At 33.6% G+C, this 19783-nt stretch overlaps 1 protein-coding gene across 4 annotated transcripts in view; it reads left to right on the top strand.

Moving 5' to 3' along the window:
• The window catches only part of LOC128983665 (E3 ubiquitin-protein ligase FANCL), a 160862-nt gene that overhangs the window by 58481 nt on the left and 82598 nt on the right, over positions 1-19783 (top strand). For all 4 annotated transcript variants that reach the window (XM_054403044.1, XM_054403046.1, XM_054403042.1 and 1 more), the window contains one exon: positions 9741-9865. In XM_054403044.1, the coding sequence (XP_054259019.1) occupies positions 9741-9865 (125 nt within the window). The remainder of the gene's footprint in view (positions 1-9740; positions 9866-19783) is intronic.

The raw sequence follows: 19783 nt of genomic DNA, 5'->3' as shown, positions 1-19783 counted from the left end.
GTGCTTTCAAACATCGTTTCCTATCATGTACATTCCAAAAGTTTCGACTGTGGCTGGGAAATAACCTGCCTTCTCTTATGTAAGAGTGGAAAAGAATAATAAAAACTCTGTAGTAACAGAGTACACTCAGCATGAAACTACACTGAAGGATATCCTCAAAATTGTTTTCTGCCTATGCACATAAAACTGTACTCGTGCAAAATCAGGTAGCAAAAAAGCAAGCCTAAAATAAGTATGCCAAAAATGTCAAAATGTTGTCCCTGGGAAAGATGACTAAGAATATGAAGAAAAACAGTATACCAATATCCAAAATAGGTCCGATGGAGAAAAAAAGGATAAAAATGATGAGGATGGTAGTCCTTATTAAACTAAGATAGCAATGGATAGAATAGTAGGCTACTTACTGATGTAATTTTTTATATTAATTCATTCAAATATGTAATTTATCTTTGTTTAAGTTTAATGGTTGTGATTGGTTTCCAGTGTCATATAGACACTTTTATATGCATTAACATGGTTATAACACCATATTTTCCCATTACAATAGATCATCAAGTGTGAGGAAGCTGGTTAGGCAGCCCACAAGTATATTTTCTATAGGGTATCTGTGCCATTTTTAGACGCTCATCACTCACCTTAGCTACTTGATAGTGAATATTCCAACCAATTAGTAATGTAAGGCGATAAATTAAAATATATTAAGTAGTCAACAGCTGTTGGAAGACTTCAAATTCCTTGCTCAACACTAGATTTTAATTTTCTTAAATTTTAATTAAATTTAATTTTTTTATACTGACAGTTAATTTGCTTTAAAATCTGAACGGAAGGAGGTAAACTAGTAAATTCATATATATTATTGAAGGGAATTTAATTCTCTACAACCCTATGCCCAGTATTTATTTTTTGGGTGCATAGTTTGAGAGGCAACTTGTCAAAAAGAACAACAAACATGAGAAAAAAATGTATTTTTCCAAATTTACAAACTTTGGATGGCAAATAACACAAAAACTATAGAAGATATAAAAAAATGGTAAACTACAAACTTGCTGGAAATTTAATAACCTTTCATTTTGTATATTAGCATAATTTTGCTTGGACGCATGGTTTCCGAGATATTAGCAAAAAACCGAAAAATGGTACCTTCAAGCCCCCCCCTCCCCCACAGCACAAGGGCTAGAGGCGGGGACTTTTGGTATGTTAACCTCCTAACTATGCTAAACAAAGTTACGAAGTCAGAAATTGTGTTCCAAAAATTTCCCTCTATATCCTTTCGTTGCCTGGACTTATAGTAAAAGAATGGTAAAAGGTTGAAATCTATACAGGGTGATTGATCAGTGTGACAAAAATTTTTTGGTGTGAGTACAAAGTAAATGAAGTGTGATGATGCATATCAAAATGTTCCAAGTCTCAAAATTAGCTTCCCAAAAATTATTTGACGTTTTTCAAAAATAACCATGCTTTTAAACTTAATACAGCGATTTCTCAATTACCTGTATATGGATTTGAGTAGATAATGTCATTTTCGTGTTCTACATTAAATTTTGAACAAGAATAATGGAAAATGACGGAGGATCAGTTGTAAAAACTCCATTGTAAATAGATTCAAAGATAAAAATTAAGATATTTGATAAAAATTGTAAAAGCAATGGTCTATTGCATTTTTCACACCCTGTATACAAGAAAGTGTCGGAATATGTTAAAAACTGCGCCATTTTATAAGCTTTCCAACTATATGCTACACTATTGAGGTTTAGATATTTTTTTGTTTGTTTTAGTGGTTTGAATACCAGAAAACAGGGAACTTTTTTACTGTTTTTACTGTTCAAGCTGAAACAAAAATACAACTTTTGCTTACATGCCGACTTTATATGTTTCAAATGTTAAAGACACCATGCTTTGTAGTCTTCAAACCATTAACGCGTACATAAGCAGGCATAAACCTCAATAGTGTAGCATATGGTTGGAAAGCTTATAAAATGGCGCAGTTTTTAACATATTCCGACACTTTCTTGTATACAGGGTGTGAAAAATGCAATAGACCATTGTTTTTACAATTTTTATCAAATATCTTAATTTTTATCTTTGAATCTATTTACAATGGAGTTTTTACAACTGATCCTCCATCATTTTCCATTATTCTTGTTCAAAATTTAATGTAGAACACGAAAATGACATTATCTACTCAAATCCATATACAGGTAATTGAGAAATCGCTGTATTAAGTTTAAAAGCATGGTTATTTTTGAAAAACGTCAAATAATTTTTTGGGAAGCTAATTTTGAGACTTGGAACATTTAATATGCATCATCACACTTCATTTACTTTGTACTTACGCCAAAAAAATTTTGTCACACTGAGTACAAATCACCCTGTATAATCAATACGCAAACACAAAGTTTGTCGGTTGAACTCCTTTACCATTTCTTAACCGATTTTATCCATTGACGTCTCATTGGAAAGAGCGTGTCGCGTAGATTTGCAAACCGGCCTTACATTTTTTTTAAAGTCCCTTGGGCTCTGCCCCAGTGGCTTTGAAAGTTCCCATGTAATACTTATGAAGAACATAATTGTTTACATTTTGATCAGCTGTATAATTTAATTGCTGTTATTTATTTTTCAATTCAACGAAATGCATTGGGTACATTTACTGATTTTGTTGAAATTAAATATTTACTACTTTAATTTACATTCGTACATATTACAATGTAAAAAATCGAGAAAGCCTGGGCAATTTGATGTATTTTACCAAATAAGAAAAATGAGTTGACATGGTACTGTATTTCTTGAGCAATCATTGAAAGAACCGATTTTTGAACCATGGAAACATAGGAAAGTCATAGAACGCCACCAAGTAGAAGAAATAGAGATAAAAAAAACCATTTACCATTATCATCCTATACAATGAAGAACACCTACAATATGAAGATTCCCACAAACAATGAACAAGGAAGTTAGTCAAAGTTTTAAAATTTTTTAGGCAACACGTACTTAACTGTATGATGATTGGCAAAGGAAAAACACTTTAAGGCTGAATTAAACTGGTACGGGAAGGACATTAAATATGTTTTCATAAAAGTCAAGTGATTTAAAAATAATATGACTACATCCAAGAAACCTTAATAAAACTTCCACTGAAGGATTTGCATTTTTTACATTTAAGGGAAACAAAAAACCATCTGAACAACATTAGGCCTTTCAATTCTGCATTTTTCAGGTAAATATAACTTACGTTTTAACTAGGGATGGACGAGATTAGATTTTTAGTTCGAGACGAGACGAGACGAGATTTTTTATTTCTCATAAAATTTCGAGACGAGATCGAGACGAGATTTCTCTTCTCATACACAACGGGAAATGCACGTTTGAAATTTTTACCTGATTTTGTAACATTGTTAGATGACCTTTTAAATACTAAAATAATGATAATAGGCAAGAATATTTACAATCTTTCATTAAATAACATCAGCATAACATTTTTTTATTAATCACGCCTAACTTATTAAAAATGCCTACGATTAGGAAACATGGTGATATCAGTTAGGATAGAGTTCAACTTATCCTAAAATAAAATAAATCATAAAATAAAAGCAATATTAATTTTTATAAAATAGTTACTTGTTTTGACTTTTTTTATAGTAATAAAACATTCCTCACACTGCTTACACTTAACAAAACTTCTCAAATGTTATTAAAGTAATATTATTAAAATAATGAAAGTAATATTTACATTAAAAGAATTAAAGTAATATTTACATTAAAAGAATTAATTAAATAAGAACGCCTTCGAAAAGGAAACGCAACTACAACACGCTCCTGTATTGCGGGTATTGCATTGACTTTCTGCAGGCGTTTTTAATTTTTTTTTTTTTTTTAATTCTCGTCTCGATAAAAATCTCGGCCAAAAAGTAATCTCGTCTCGTGTAACGAGATTGAAAATTTCCCGAAAATTTCCTGAAATTTCGAGACTTGACCATCCCTAGTTTTAACAGTAACTAGACAAAGTGACAGTAAAACACTTTAGACAGTAAAACTAGCTAAAGTGACAGTGGATATTGTGAACAAGATAAGTAAATTGCCATCAGTATCAGACAACTTATCTAATTCTTCCAGAAATCCTCCAAGGCTTCAATCAAATGTTACAAGACAAGATATTAATGTTGTCAATGTTAATATGGAAGATATGATTACTAAATATAAATATGACACCACCACAGCCTTTGCACACACAATCTCTCAGGATTTTGAAGACAGTAGACACATGTCAGCAGGAGTTGCAGTGGTCTTCAGGTAGAGATTTGGCCGACCTCAAACTACAGACTTAATAGACAGTAAACTAACCATGCAAATAGTACACAATGGCGCTACAATTTTCAGTTAATTAACAAAAGCAAAGTTCAACGCTCATCTGCTCTCCTATGGGCTGTTTGCGTGACCAAATCAATGTGCAGCATTTTGCTCAAAACATTGTGAATTTCCAAAAAAGAACCAATGCAAACATATATTTTGTTTCATATGACCAACCTACAGCACAAAGACCACTTTGGAAGGGTCTTTCACATGATCAGTTTTTCAGTGGTTCTTCAGAGCGAAATTTTAGAAGCAATGTCTCAGCTTGAGGAGCAGGTTTTACTACGAAAAGAGCCCATAGAAGATGGTACACACCTACGAGCAGTGGAAAAGCGGAGTACCGGACTAGAAGAGCAGCAACCCACTAGCCTGAGCCAGGTTTCACAGCCTCTAACAGCCTCTATTTGTGTCTCGGACAAAATAATTGTCGGCAACCCCTACTCAACACCTGAGCCAACCACATCCTCGCCGGCAACAGTGGTAGAGACTACTGCTGCTTCAGTAGCTTCCCAACAACAAAAAAACTCTTTAGCAAGTCTGACATTAGTTGTGAAATAGGTGTAAGAAATAATTTGATATGGCCAGATTGTAAACAAAATGAAAATATTCTATGGTTAATGCACTTGAATATTGAAAGAGGTTTTATAAGCAAAAAAAAAAAAAAAAAAAAGATTTGGAAATTATCTTGGAAAATTCAAATATTTCTGTGCTTTGCTTGAATGAACATTGGATTGAAAAGAATAATATGTTAGTATTAAATAGCATTCCTAACTACAATCTGGCTCATTTTTATTGTAGGGATGCAGGTACTCATGGGGGTTCCTGTATTTTATTAAAATATAATTTAGAGTATATTGTAAGAGATGAGTTATGTGTCCTAAACAAAGATTCAGTTTTTGAAGCCTCGTGTATCGAAATTGTAACTCTGGATGTTATCGTAATCTCAATTTATAGGACTCCATATTTCGAAAATTCCAAATCGTTTTTATATAAGATGGAAAGTTTACTTAAAATGTTCTGTAAATCTTCAAAAACAAAAAATATATAGCAGGCGATTTTAATGTAGATGTATTAGAAGATTGTTGCCTTCCCAAACAAAGGTTAGACTTAATGTCCTTGTTGAAACAGTACGGTTTCATACTCAATTTTACTTCTCCCCCAAGAATCACCAAATCTACAAAGTCTTGCATTGACAACAGGGCCGGTTAACCCATACGCGAACTACGCGGCCGCATTTTTACGTGAACAACGTAATTTTGTTTATTTTGGCATTTATTCTGTTTGTACCAACAGCACTTGAAAAATGTGTATATTTGTACAGCAGTACAACTCAAGGACTCAATGCCATTTGCAGTTTCGATTTTGTAGTGAGCTGACGCTCGGCAGCGCACAGCGCGGCGCCTGTGGGTTTCATTTCACGACTCACTCATGCTCGAGATGAGATAAGCAAGCGCGCAGCGCTAATTGTCACAACAAGAAACTTCCCCCTCCCTTCCCACCCTTCTGACTCTTATCCTAGAGCAGAGCATTACGTTGTATTGCACTCTTTTAGGGTATTAGCGTATTAGCGTGTATCGGTATCGTAATGGCGTTCTTTGATGATTCATGATTGTTGATAAGTGAATGATTACGAGTGTTTTAAGTTTAATTTATAATTAGCGCATTAAATAAGAAGAAAGTATAAACTGAATAAATGAGTAAAATATCTAGCGAGCCGATACTAAGAAAACAATGGCAGAAAAAAAGAAAACGTCTGGCACTTATTATAAAAAGGGTAAGGCGAATTTGGAAGAGGAAGATAAAAAAACAAGCCAAATCAATGAGTAGATTTTTGTTTAAATCGAGATTTTTGTTTGGTGGCGAGTCCAGTCAGCCCAAAGAAGTCACGATAGAAGACGGCAATGACGTAATGTTTACCGTTTGTGATCAGCTGCTTGTTTTAATCTTTTCATGGAAAACAAAAATATAACCTTAACTACGTCATTGCCGTCTTCTATCGTGACGTAATGATTGACGAGAATTACGGCCTGTTTTTTTTTAGTGTGGCCTTGATTACGGCCTGTTTTTTTTAGTGTGGCCTTGGTTTTGCTAAAGTTTATATGATGAGTAAAGTGTAAAAATGTTAAATTTCTGCGAATAATAAACAGTCTTTTATTGCAAGTATTTTTCTAACCTAAACTTATAAACAAGTTCTTCCCAAAATTATTGGGAAAAAATTCACAAATACGGTTATGGTTTGTGGGGGGGGGGGGGTTGTGGGGGAATCCTAAGTGGCGCTGATTCGGGTGTTCGCTTAACTCTGGAAAATTCCTAGAACCGGCCCTGATTGACAATGTCTTAACACATAAAATGAAGTCACAAAACTCAGTTTTAACAATGAATATGGAGTTAGGTTTTTCTGACCATAGGGCAATATTTCTAAATATTTTTAGTAATTCTGATAACAATAACAAACAAAACAAAAAATTCTAAAGTAAAAAACGGCTATTCTCTGAGAACAATATTAACAAGTTTGTAGATAAATTGAGAGAGACCACATGGAATGTAAATGCCAAAAACTGCTTTGATGAAAACTGTGTACATTTTTTCCAAAATGTTCAAAACATATTTGAGGAGGCTTTCCCTCTCAAGTTTTACAATAACAAAGTTCGACATAAAAAAACCATGGGTTACCAAAGGTATTAGAATATCTTGCCTAAGGAAACGACAGTTGAGTCAACTAGCTAAAACATCTAATGATGTTGATTTTATTAATTATGTTAAAAAGTATAAGGTCATTTTCAAGCAAATATGTAATAGATCAAAAAAATTGTGTAATGCTAAATTCATTAGAGAATCTGAAAACAACAGTAAGGCTGCTTGGTCCGTAATCAAATCTAAACTGGGTCTGGTTAAGGCAGATTATGATTTCCCCGACATTAAGGTAAACAATAAAACACTCAGCAATGCTAACGATATTTCAGAATTTAGCAATACTAAATTTGTTAATATCTCAAAAGAAATCGGGTTAATCTCCTACTGAATGTGAGGCATTAAGGCTTACACAAAATTTGATTGCCGATTCTCAAAATCAAAAGTTTGATTTTCAAACAATAAATAAGACAGATGTAATTCAAGTTATTAAATCTTTCAGTAATAAAAGATCAGCAGGCTGGGATGAAATTCCTCTTGACATTATAAAAACTGTTTCTAATTCTATAGCTGAACCTCTTTCAATTATCATAAATCAATCTTTTCAAACCAATATTTTCCCAAATCATTTAAAATTTGCAGAGCTTAAACCTCTTTTTAAAAAGGGAGAAAAACATAACCCAGACAATTACAGGCCAATTTCACTCCTGCCTACATTCTCCAAGGTATTTGAAAAGATTGCTTGTAACCAAATCACAAATTTTATGGAAGCTTTTAATATATTTTCTGAAAAACAGTTCGGTTTTAGAAAAGGCCTTGGCACAATGAATGCTTTAGCTGAGTTCATCGATGAGGTGGCATGGGCCTTGGATGGGTTGCAGAGCACAATGGGTGTGTTCTGTGACTTGTCTAAGGCATTTGATTGTGTTAACCACAACCTTCTTCTAAAGAAATTAGCATTTTATAAATTTTCTACTAAATCAATATCTTGGCTTGGATCCTACTTAAATGCTCGCTTCCAAAGGACAAAAATAACTAAAAATAATCAAGAAATAAAATCTAATTGGGAGGAAATTAAAGTCGGGGTGCCTCAAGGGTCCATTCTGGGGCCACTTCTGTTTCTTATATACATAAATGATTTACCTAAAAATGTTTCCAATAGTCTTATTCTGTATGCAGATGACACTACTGCAGTTGTCAGATCAAAAAATTATGAGGAATTAGTTTTCAAAGTTACCGAGTGTCTTGATGAGCTAGGGAACTGGTTTGATAAAAATGGATTGATAATGAATCAAGATAAAACTCAATTGGTTAGATTTTTTACACCCCAGAATAGACAAAATGTAAATGCTTTAACACAGCTTTCAACTGATGAAAATGTTAAATTTTTAGGCCTGTACATTGACAAGCATTTGGCGTGGGATAGGTGTGTTGAATATGTTTTGGGCAAACTCAACTCTGCTTGTTTCCAAATTTTATGTTTAAGGGATACAATAGACTTAAAAACTTCAGTGATGATGTATTACGCTTATTTTTACTCTATACTTCAATATGGTATTGAATTTTGGGGCTACTCAACAGATATAAATAGAATTTTCAAAGTCCAAAAAAGGTTTTTGCAAATCATAACTTTTTCACCATGGAAAGCTTCATGTAAACCAATTTATAAACAGTTAAATATAATGTCAGTTTCAAATTTGATTATTTATAAAACCTTGCTAACTGTACAATCCAACTACCCTCAATTTTGCAGCGGAAACTTTGAGCATTCGTATAATACGAGATTCAAAAATAATTTTCAGTATCCTAGACACAATCTCAAACTTGTTGAAAAAACACCTTCCCACATGGGGAATTTTTTTTTTAATAAATTAGACCCAAAATTAAAAATATTAATAAATACTAATTCTTTTAAAAGCAGCCTTGCCAACCTTTTACTAGGTAAAACTTATTACAGCATTAATGAATTTTTAATGGACAGCTCGATTCTGTAATTATTTTAATCTTTAACTTTCCACTTAATCTCCTTTTATTGTAATTTATTTCTATTCTAAGACATTGTGGATGGTTTATAATTATTAGATTTATCTTTAATTCTAGCTATTCATATTTATATTTACTTTTTAATGTTATTATTACATAATTTGACAATGTCACCTGTTTTTTAGCTATGCTGCAATTAAAAAATTGTTATGTTACAATAAAGAAAAAAAAGTAATGCCAATTGAAGCAAATAAAATTATGACAGAGAGGTTATGCACAAAATCAGACAGTTCTTAAGTAATGTAAACAAAATGTTATCGCTATAAAAAATGACTGAAATTTGTAAACGTACAGGCGACAACGGGTAGTACTATGCAGACTACATTATCATTGACAAAGATCAACATGGACAACCTAATGCGGCTATAAGTGGGAAAGATTTGTAGAATACACTAAAAAACCAGATCAGCTTTTGAAAAATGATAAAATAATTACTATAAAATATTTACTAAAAAAAATATTTACAAAAAAATATATATATAATATAAATATAGTAAAATATTTACTAGAAATGTTGATTATATGGAACTGTTAGGTACGTAATATATGAGTTGAGTCTTTTAAACTCATCATAAATTATGACTTTTATTCATTTTGAAATAAGTTATTTGTTTTTAAATACTGTAACTACTTTACTTCTTTGTAATTGCTCGATTTCGAGCAACATGTACACTAGTGTGAAATTAAATCATGTGAACAGTAATGACATTTGTATGCAGGTGAGAATGTATCAATGTTAGTAACATTGAACCCACAAGATACAAGCAGCTGCCCTGATTTAAAGTTCTTGGGTCCTGATAACTTGGTTACACTCTTCATTAACTCAGTTGAAAATAATTTAAAAGTAAGTATATTTGTTAGATTGTAGTATATCTAGTTTGTTATACAGAAAAAAATTACTATAGTAAATAGTATGATGGTTAAGCTGGGTAGCTGTGTGGTTATAAGCATTGGGGTTTTCATCATCATTGGCATTTTCAAGTGTATTTTGTAAGGGAACTGTCCAAACCCTGTTTTTGTTACTTTGTAATATCAACCTTTTATCAAATTTCCCATAGGCAATAAGTTATTACAGTAGGTCTCATGGTAAGACCTAGACCCGGGACCGATTCATTTTGATGTCCCTAGAAGCCAAAAACACCATCCGTTGAAATTCATATATATTAGTGATGGGCGGATCCAAGAAAATTTCGGTACCGGATCTGAATCATCAGATCCAAATACAGATACGTTTTTTTATTTTTTCAAGGGCGGGTTTTTTTAAATAATTAATATGGTTAGGCAACGTCAAAGACTAACTGTGTCCATATACAGGACTATCTGTGTCCATGTACAGGACTATCTTTGGTAGTTCCTGTTTAATAGAAATTAATAATTTCTATATTTAACAAAAGTATCTTTATTACTGAACTGAATCTGTGTACAACTTGTAAAACATTCAAATGTAAACAATAACAATGATGACATAATATAACATATGATTATAAGCAGATCAAGGAATACTTTTAACCAAACATGCCCCTTTTCACAAATCTAATTTTTTTGGAGCTTTGACTATCCTTGTTCTGGTACGTTCAATGAAGGGTCGAATATACCACGAATTACGACGCAACTTTCTCCCATTTACTTCAACAATGTATGATCTGTTTCCCAGCACATCAACTATTAACCCTTCTTCCCACTGAAGGTTGGAAACATTCCTGATTAATACTTTTTGTCCCTTCATGAAATCACTGGTTTTCTTTAGTGCTGTTTTATTATACTGCATACCCTGGCCAAGTTTGCTTGTCACTTCTTTATCATCAATAATCCGTGGTTTAAGTTTTGATGGTATTACAGGTAACTTAGTGTTCAGAACTCTACTTTGAAGTAGTTGCGAAGGAGAATACCTAAGATTCGCAACTGGAGATGACCGATAATTTAGAAGATATAAACTAAAGTCTGACTTTTCATGCTTTGACTTTTGCAACATTGACTTAACTATGCCTACTGCTTTCTCCGCGAGTCCATTACTGCGAGGATAATGGGGACTAGTAAACTTTACTTCAAACTTCCACAATTTACTGAAGTCAATGAATTCTTGAGAGTTGAATGGGACATTGTCACTTACAAAAATACTTGGTATTCCAAAACGAGCAAAAATTGGCTTCAATGCTGCAATGACAGTTGTTGCTTTTTTATCTCGAATACGCTCAACTTCAATCCATCTTGAGTAATAACCTATTGACACTAAATAACTTTGATTGTCGAAATCGGCTATGTCTGCAGCTACCTTGTAAAAAGGCATGTCAAAAACTTCATGAGGTTGAAGTGGCTCTTTCAATTTTGCTCGCATAAACTTAGCGCAAGTAGCACAGCTGTCAATAAGATTTTTCAAATCTGAAATTAATCCAGGCCAGTAAACAAGTTCTTGAGCTTTCTTCTTTAACTTGTTGAATCCCAAGTGAGTTTCATGGAGTGTCTGTAATGTATACCTTCGCATAGATGGTGGCACTATCAACCTTTCGTTAAAATACACTAGTCCATCTTGAACTGTTAGGTCATTTCGTATTCTAAAATAATGCATTAGTTCATGGTTATTCGGCGAAACTTTGCTGGGCCAACCTTCTTGATAAAACTGCATAACTTTGTATAAGGATTCGTCTTCATTTGTAGATTTTATATACTGATCCATTGTTTTTACATTTATTGTAATGTCATGAACTGAGTGAACAACATCCAACATACTTTCATCTTCTTGTGATTTTGTAGGAGCACACTGTCTTGATAGAAGATCTGCAACATATAGTTTATTTCCTGGAACGAACTTCACATTGAATGAGTACTTAAGTAACTTCAGCCACAACCTTCTTAAACGATTGTTCTTTATTTGATGAATTTGTTTATTGAAAATTGATAGCAAAGGAGAATGATCCGTTTGTACTTCAATGCTGAAGTGTCCATAGGCTAAGTTATGAAACTTTTCAAAAGCATATACAATTGCGAGTAGCTCTTTCTCAATCTGTGCGTAGTTCTTTTCACTTTCAGTAAGTGACCTGGATCCAAACATAACAGGCTTCCCATTTTGGGACAAGGAACAACCAAGAGAATAGTTACTTGCATCTGCTTGAATAGTTATTGGAGAGTCAAAATCAAAGGGACTAAGTAAAGCAGCCGCTGTAATAGTTTCCTTCAGTTTGTCCAAATGACAACTGTGTTCGGGGGTCCACTGAAAAACTACATTCTTTTTCAACAACTCTTGAAAGAATGAGCAGTGCTCTGCTAAGTTAGGAATGAAAGGCCTAAGGTAATTCACAGTGCCTAAAATTCGTTGAAGTTCTGTCTTATTCTTAGGTATTCCCAGTTCATTGATAGCTCTGATTCTTTCACAGTCAGGCTTAACACCATTAAAATCGAATTCTTGTCCTAAAAATCAAACTTTTTCAACAAAGTATTGAATTTTATCCTTATTCAGTTGAATGTGGTTTTTCCTTGCCACATTGATAACTTCAAGTACAATTTTGTACAACTCTTCTTTTGTTTCTGCTGCACACAGTATATCGTCAAAGTACACTACAACCCCCTTAACGTCACTCAAAAACTTTGATGTCGTTTCATGAAAGTACTCTGGAAGAACTGAGAGACCAAATGGTGCTCGTAAATAACGATAAGTGCCAAACGGAGTGCTAAATGTACACAGTTTTGAAGATTCTGGATCCAAGGGAACCTGATGGAACCCATCCTTCAAATCAAACACACAGAAGTATTTTTTCTTAGCCAACTTAGTGGTTATTTCATCAAGAGTTGGGATTAAAACATAGTCTCATCGACTTCATCGTTAAGCATCCACTCTGACTGTGTTTCATCAATTCGAGCAGTAGATTCTAATTCATGGCCATTGAAAATTTTTGTCTTGCATACTTTAGCAAAGTGATTGGGTTTTTGACATTTTAAGCATACTTTATTTTGTGCAGGACAAGGTTGGCCTTTGTGAAAATATCCACATCTTGAACATCTTGCACCCTCATTATCATAAGCTCTAGGCCTGATCATTGAGGAATTACCATTTGTAGCTTGGCTGTAATTTTGCTTATTAGTCTGTGATTTTTGAGTCTTGTTAATAGTAACGTCATCAATATAGGTTGGCTGATCATTTTTCATCAATTGCTTCAAGTTTTCTTCTGCTGTTTCTACGCATCTGCAGTAATCAATTACTTTTTCTAGAGGAACATTGTCTCTTAGAAGGCGTTCTTTAACGCTCGCAGAGGAAATTCCAGATATGATTTGGGACCGTAGGAGTTTATCTTCTTGATCCTTAAATTCGCAAGGGCTTACAAGTGACTTTAAATCAATCAAATATTTATCAAAACTTTCCCCATCTCTCTGTTTACGAGTTAAGAAACGATGTATTGCCATAGTCTCATTCTTTTTAGGAATACAGTGTTTTTCCAACGTTTTTAAGATACTTAAGACTGTTTCATCCTCATTTTCTGCATCTCTCTTCAGTGTGTTGTAAAGCTTTAAAGCTTCATAAGATGTGGAATTGCTCCTGAACTGGTTTATAACTAATATCCAATTAATATCCAATATTAATATTGGATATTAGTAATAAAGGTCAATGACCCAAAACATCATGATTGCGCAATGTTGTATGTTGACATAAAAATGCAAATCATGGCATTAACTCTAATTCGAATAATATTTCTCCTGGTCCCTTGCAAATTGTATTATCAATGCTAAATAATTGTGGTCAATTCAAATTATATTTTTGATTATTCAAATCTCCTACACAAAAAGACAAAGGTCAAACCAGGCAAGGAAAAAACCTGCTATTGTAATCCCCCTACCCAGCCATTTGGGAAGTGGTGAAAGTCTAGTCTAAATATAGCTCAAAGGTCCCCTTCCCTTCCCCCCCAACCACCTACTCACTATTAAATCACTTCACTGTTGCTATGCCGCTCATTTCGAGGTCATTGCACAACCCCTCCCTCCCTTCTATTGTTTGGCCTTTATAGTGTTTCTATTCTGGCTTTTTAAAATATAAATTTATTGCTTACGTAACAGTTCAGTAGTGTAATTTCTATTATGAAACAGTAGGCCTACTTTAAAATAAAATCACTACCGATCATGTCATTCTATTCTGTGTGAAGTCAGTATACCATTGCCAGTCAGTCACCGGTGACTGCTTTGAGTTGACCTATTGGTTGTGACAGCTATAAAAATAGATTAGGACAACTACCTCTTGCTTATTTCTACATTTGTATTACTGTAGAATCTACAGTAATACAAATTATCCATCATTTTATGTAAACGCAAGTTACATTTGAACAAATATTGATTTTTTACAATTTTAAACCAAACTGACTCGAAACTGGCAAACTATTAACTATTAAACCTAAAAATACTATTAAGTTACAGAACATTTTTGTCTGACTCTAAAACAACAATTAAATACAACAATGCTGCATTAATTTTGTAAAACGTCACTTGCAGAGTAAAATACTTGGTTTAAAAGATAACTTTTTAAAATATTCTTAAAACTCTTTAAACGGATTTGGCTTTTAATGTTTGTTGGTAGATTATTAAAGAACTTCATACCCATGTAACTAGGGCCCTATTCATAGATTGTTAAGTTATGTATTCGGTATTGAAAGTTGTCTTTGCACCTTGTGTTGTATGCGCTGCTGTCCACAAAGAAGATCAAAATTCTTCTGAATGAACAGTAAGCATGAATATATATAGAGAGAGGGAAGGCTCAATAATCCTAACTGTTTAAAGATTGGCTTGCATAAGACTCATGGCCGCGAAAATGTCATAATGCGAACAATTCTTTTTTGAAACTTGAATATTTTTTTCCAATCAGCTGATGAACCCCATAGTTCAATTCCATATTTCATAATGGAATAAAAATAGGCAAAATAAACCATTAATCTAGTTTCTAAATCAGTTCTATCCCTTAACACAAGCATTTGGAAACAAGCGGAATTCAGTTTATTGCCGAGTATTGTTATGTATTTTTTCCAGTTTAAATTTTGGTCAATTGTTAATCCCAAAAATTTATTCTGTATTTTAGATGTAATTTCAGTATTTAAAAACTCAACTGTAAATTTTGTAGAGTCATTACTTTGTGCTGTTTGAAATTTCATCAGATTTGTTTTTTCACAATTTAGTTTTAGTCCATTAGTACGTATATAAAGTAGTATAAGTATAAGTACGTATATATAGTATGTATAATATTTAAAACGTTAGCAATTTCAGACCCTGATGTCACTTCCTTATCGTTAACTATCAAGTTTGGAAAATTCTGACATTTTTCAATGTTGCCAAGCTCCATTTTTACAATATTCCATGCTGCTTTGGATTTGTCTGTAGCACTGCTTATTTTAAGCCGGTTACTTAATAGCTTAGCTGCTTTACATACTTATAAATATCTATCCAAGATCATTTATATAAATTAAGAACAATATTGGGCCAAGGATTGAACCCTGGGGAACACCAAATGAAATCTTTTGCAAATCTGATTGAAATTTTAATGAATCTCTTTCAATTACAACTCGTTGCTTACGGTTACTTAAGTATGAACAAAGCCAAGAAACTGCAGTTTTTGAGAAATTATTTTTTTAACTTTCTTATAGAATCTCATGCAATACTCAATCAAAAGCCTTGGATAGATCACAGAAAATACCAGATACCCTCTGTGATTCATCCAAGGCTTCCAAGATGTGCTCTACCAATTCAGTAATTGCCATTGAAGTATTCCTGCCAGATTGACTGCTGGAAAAAATATGATTTGATTAAAAAAAATGCTAAAATTTGTTTACAAACTATCTTTTCAAAAACCTTAGATAAAACTGGCAGTATTGACACTGGTCGATAATTATCTGGGTTATTGACTCCACCTTTTTTAAAAATTGGTTTTATTATTGCATATTTCATCTGGTCAGGGAAGATTCCCTCAGTTAGAGATTGGTTGACTAATTTACATAGAGGTTTGGCAATTATGTCTACATTGTCCTTTATGAGGTCTACTGAGATTTCATCCCATCCAACTGACTTCTTATTTTTAATTGAACGTATTACATCTTTTACTTCTTTCATTGTTACACAACTGAAACAAAAAACTGGCAAAGAAGGTGGCAAAACCCTGTCAAGGAAACCAAGGGCATCTTCAACACAAGGTACAATATTTAATGAATTGGATGATTGTAAAAATTTCATATTCAAAACGTTAGCAATTTCAGACCCTAATGTCACTTCCTTATCGTTAACTATCAAGTTTGGAAAATTCTGACATTTTTCAATGTTGCCAAGCTCCGTTTTTACAATATTCCATGCTGCTTTGGATTTGTCTGTAGCACTGCTTATTTTAAGCCGGTTACTTAATAGTTTAGCTGCTTTACATACATATTTAAATATTTTCTTATAATGTTTTACATAATCCAAAAATAACGGATCCACAGATGTTTTTGCTAACTGATGTAGTTGTCTCTTATGTATACTAGATGTTTTAATACCCACAGTTATCCAATCATTTTTATTTTTACTACCCCTCCTTAATTTTTGTTGTATATTTCTTAAGGGAAAGGCTTCATTAAACACTCCAACAAACTTAGCATAAAAATTATTGAAATTCACTTGGAATGTTTCGTTACTGACAAGATTCCAATCTATATTTTGTAAAGAGTGTCTAAATAAACTGCGGTTTCTACTTGAAAAAGATCTCTTAAGAACAACTTTGGCATTTTTATCTGTGTGCTTGTGTTCATTGACAACAGAAGTGATATTAATGAAAAGTGCTCTGTGATCTGAAATCCCTAGTTCTACATTAAGTATTTCATGAAAGGTATGTTGAAAAAAATTGTTTGCTAAAATATTATCGATACAGGTTTTACCAGCAATTGTTACCAGCAATTCTTGTGGGGTTGCAAAAATTGATAACAAATCCATAACAAGTGATGAGGTTTAAAAAATCTGATTTGAGTTGTTGGTGTTTTGTGGAGTCTAGTACATCAATATTAATATCAGCAGAGATAAAAATATGCTTAATTTTTGATTCTTTATACAGTACAGCCAGAAATTGGTCTAGTTTACTTAAAAAAAAGGTACATTACTCCTATCAGGGATCCTGTAAAGAGAGACAATAATCAAGTTTTGCTTTGGAACCTCAATAGAAGAAGATTCAAATACTAAATCCTGATTGAATACCTCCAAATCTTACCTTTCTTTAAAAACAATATAATCTTTCAATATTAAACATGATTCTCCCTTTACATGGTTCTTTCTATAATATGCTGCACCCAATTTATATCCAGGAATGGAGTTCAAAACAAATCCCTGCTCTTCCTTTAACCAATGTTCATTTAGACACAAAAAATTTATTGAAGAATTATGTAATAGTATTTTTAAGTCGTCTAATTTATCAATAAGCCCCCCTTGAATATTCAAGTGAGCCAGCCATGAACTCCCTTTACTTTTGAGACGGCTCAAGCTTAAAAAGTTAACATCTTCTGAAATAATTTCTTTTCTTATTTCATGATTTGTTAGATTTGCAGGGATCTGTTCTGACTCCCCATTGGCCATACCTCCTAAAGTAGTGTTGTATTCTATACTGGATACAATTTCGGTTGTCTTTTCCTTAAAAATAATGTTCTTTAGGAGAGTTGTTTTTAGACATCCTTGGAGTAGATGAAGAAGGCTGAAGAGTGAGTGCAGACTGTATGACACATCCCTGTAATTGGTTGAGCATCTGGTCTTGAACAGTAATCAGTCTCTATTTCATTTCTTCCATCTCACTTCTATCAGGTGTTTCAAATCCGCAGAAGCCTGTGTCAGGTGAATTTACTTCAGAGGTCCTGTTGTGTACTTCAGTTTGCTGAGGTTGATTAGCATCATTGGTATTGTTTCCAGAGTTCACAGATTCTGGAGAATTTTTATTGGTACCGGAAATGATGTTCTTCTGAGATTGAATCTGCCCGTCCTTTGTTGAACTGTCATAAATTAGATAGTCTGTTTTTTCATCTCCCATTCAGGTACTCCCCTACAGTTAAATTGGTAAATGTTGATAGTCACATCTAGGTCTTGAAAGGTTCTGCTGATGATATTTTTTACAGTGCTCCATTTAAGTCCATCTAGTCCACAACCAATCCTTGGCATTGCCAGCTTAGAAACCTTAAACTCCTGGCATTTAGCCTTTAGACATCTCAGTGAGCTTTGCAAGGTCTCGTAAGTTGGTTTTCCATAGGTGCAATCTTTTGTTACCAAGTAAAATATGTAACGCCCATCAACATTTAAAGATGCACAGCCACCGACATTTACATTCTGTGACTTGAGCTCTGTTACTCCATCAAACTTGCTCTTGAAAGAAGCAGCAATTCCTTTTTTCATTCCAAAATCCCTTGCGACACAATACTCGCCCGTTTTGTGTTAATAGTATAAACAAAATCGGATCCATTAAAACCGAATCCAGCCCAAGATCCGATTTTTTGTGGATCCGATCGGGCGTCGGTTCTAGCTCAGATCCGGTAGTCCGATATCCGGATCCGACCTATCACTAATATATATATATTACTAAGTAAATTAAAATAACAAAGTACCATAAAAACATTTAATTTTATATTACTTACACGTGTTTCGGACATTAATGCCATGATCACAGTGAAAGTACTTTAGCATCCCGATACCAGAATTGATTTTGTTGGGGATTAGACCAGCAACATTTAGATTTAAAATTGAGCACTATCACCACTCTACTACCTGGACAATTAATCTGTGCTTGCCTAGTTATTGGAAGGTCTCATGGTAAGACCTAGACCCGGGACCGATTTACTTTTTTGTTATGAGGTCCCCAGAGGTCAAAAACACCCTCCGTTCAATTCATATATATATATATATATATATATATATATGTGTGTCCGTTAGCGCGATAAATCGAGCAAAAATGATCTGATTTTGATGAAATTTGGTACAAACGTGTAAACCTACGTTTATTCGAACAAGTTCGCGAACCAGCATGATCAGACTATGGGAACAGGAGTTTATGGGGGGTTTTATAGGGTAAAAATTAGTTTTCCCATTTTTGACCCTAAAGAAACAAAATTTCACAATTTCTTTCCTAACCTCTGTGATTGCGGACCTGGCCAGTCCTGACTATACCTCATTAAGGAAAAAAGCGGGCAAAACTGAGATAGGGCGATAGCATGATGGATCTTTGTGATTTCCTTTTTAAAGATGGGAATATAACCTTAGCCAATTTTTATTTGGATGGGTATGTTCAGTTCTTTTTTAGTTAATTACTAGCTGTACCCGCGGGCTTTGCCCTGTTTAACTTCATAAGTATTCGCATGCCTCAATCACGTCTTGGTTGAAGTTTGTTCGCTACGCTCACTCACCTTTAGGTTGGAGCTTGTTCGCTCCGCTCACTTGCCCTTCAGGTTGAAGTTCGCTCGCTACGCTCACTCACCTTTTGGTTGCAAATTAGCTATTGTCATAAATAATAAAAAAAATATATAGTGCTGCACCCTGTTGGTAATCCTTGTAACTTTAATGCTATTGAACATCATAGAACAGAACCAACTTGTTTAATTCAATTGAAACAGCTGTTAAGATTCATTAATTCCTTTTAAATATGAAAAACCTTAAGGTTAACATGGGAAACTCCAGAGCCACTGGGGCGGAGCCCGAGAGTCCAATCAGAATAAAAACTACTTAGTTTTCCTATTTAATGCCCAAAGAATCAGTGTACCGAAATTCAGCCTCCTAGGTAAATGGGAAGTGGGAGAAGTAG

Source organism: Macrosteles quadrilineatus, unplaced genomic scaffold (genome assembly GCF_028750875.1).
Source record: "Macrosteles quadrilineatus isolate MER2022 unplaced genomic scaffold, UCM_ALF_1.0 Scaffold_1__1_contigs__length_201487025, whole genome shotgun sequence".
NCBI classification, from domain to species: Eukaryota; Metazoa; Arthropoda; class Insecta; order Hemiptera; family Cicadellidae; genus Macrosteles; species Macrosteles quadrilineatus.
This window is presented reverse-complemented; position numbering and strand designations above follow the sequence as displayed.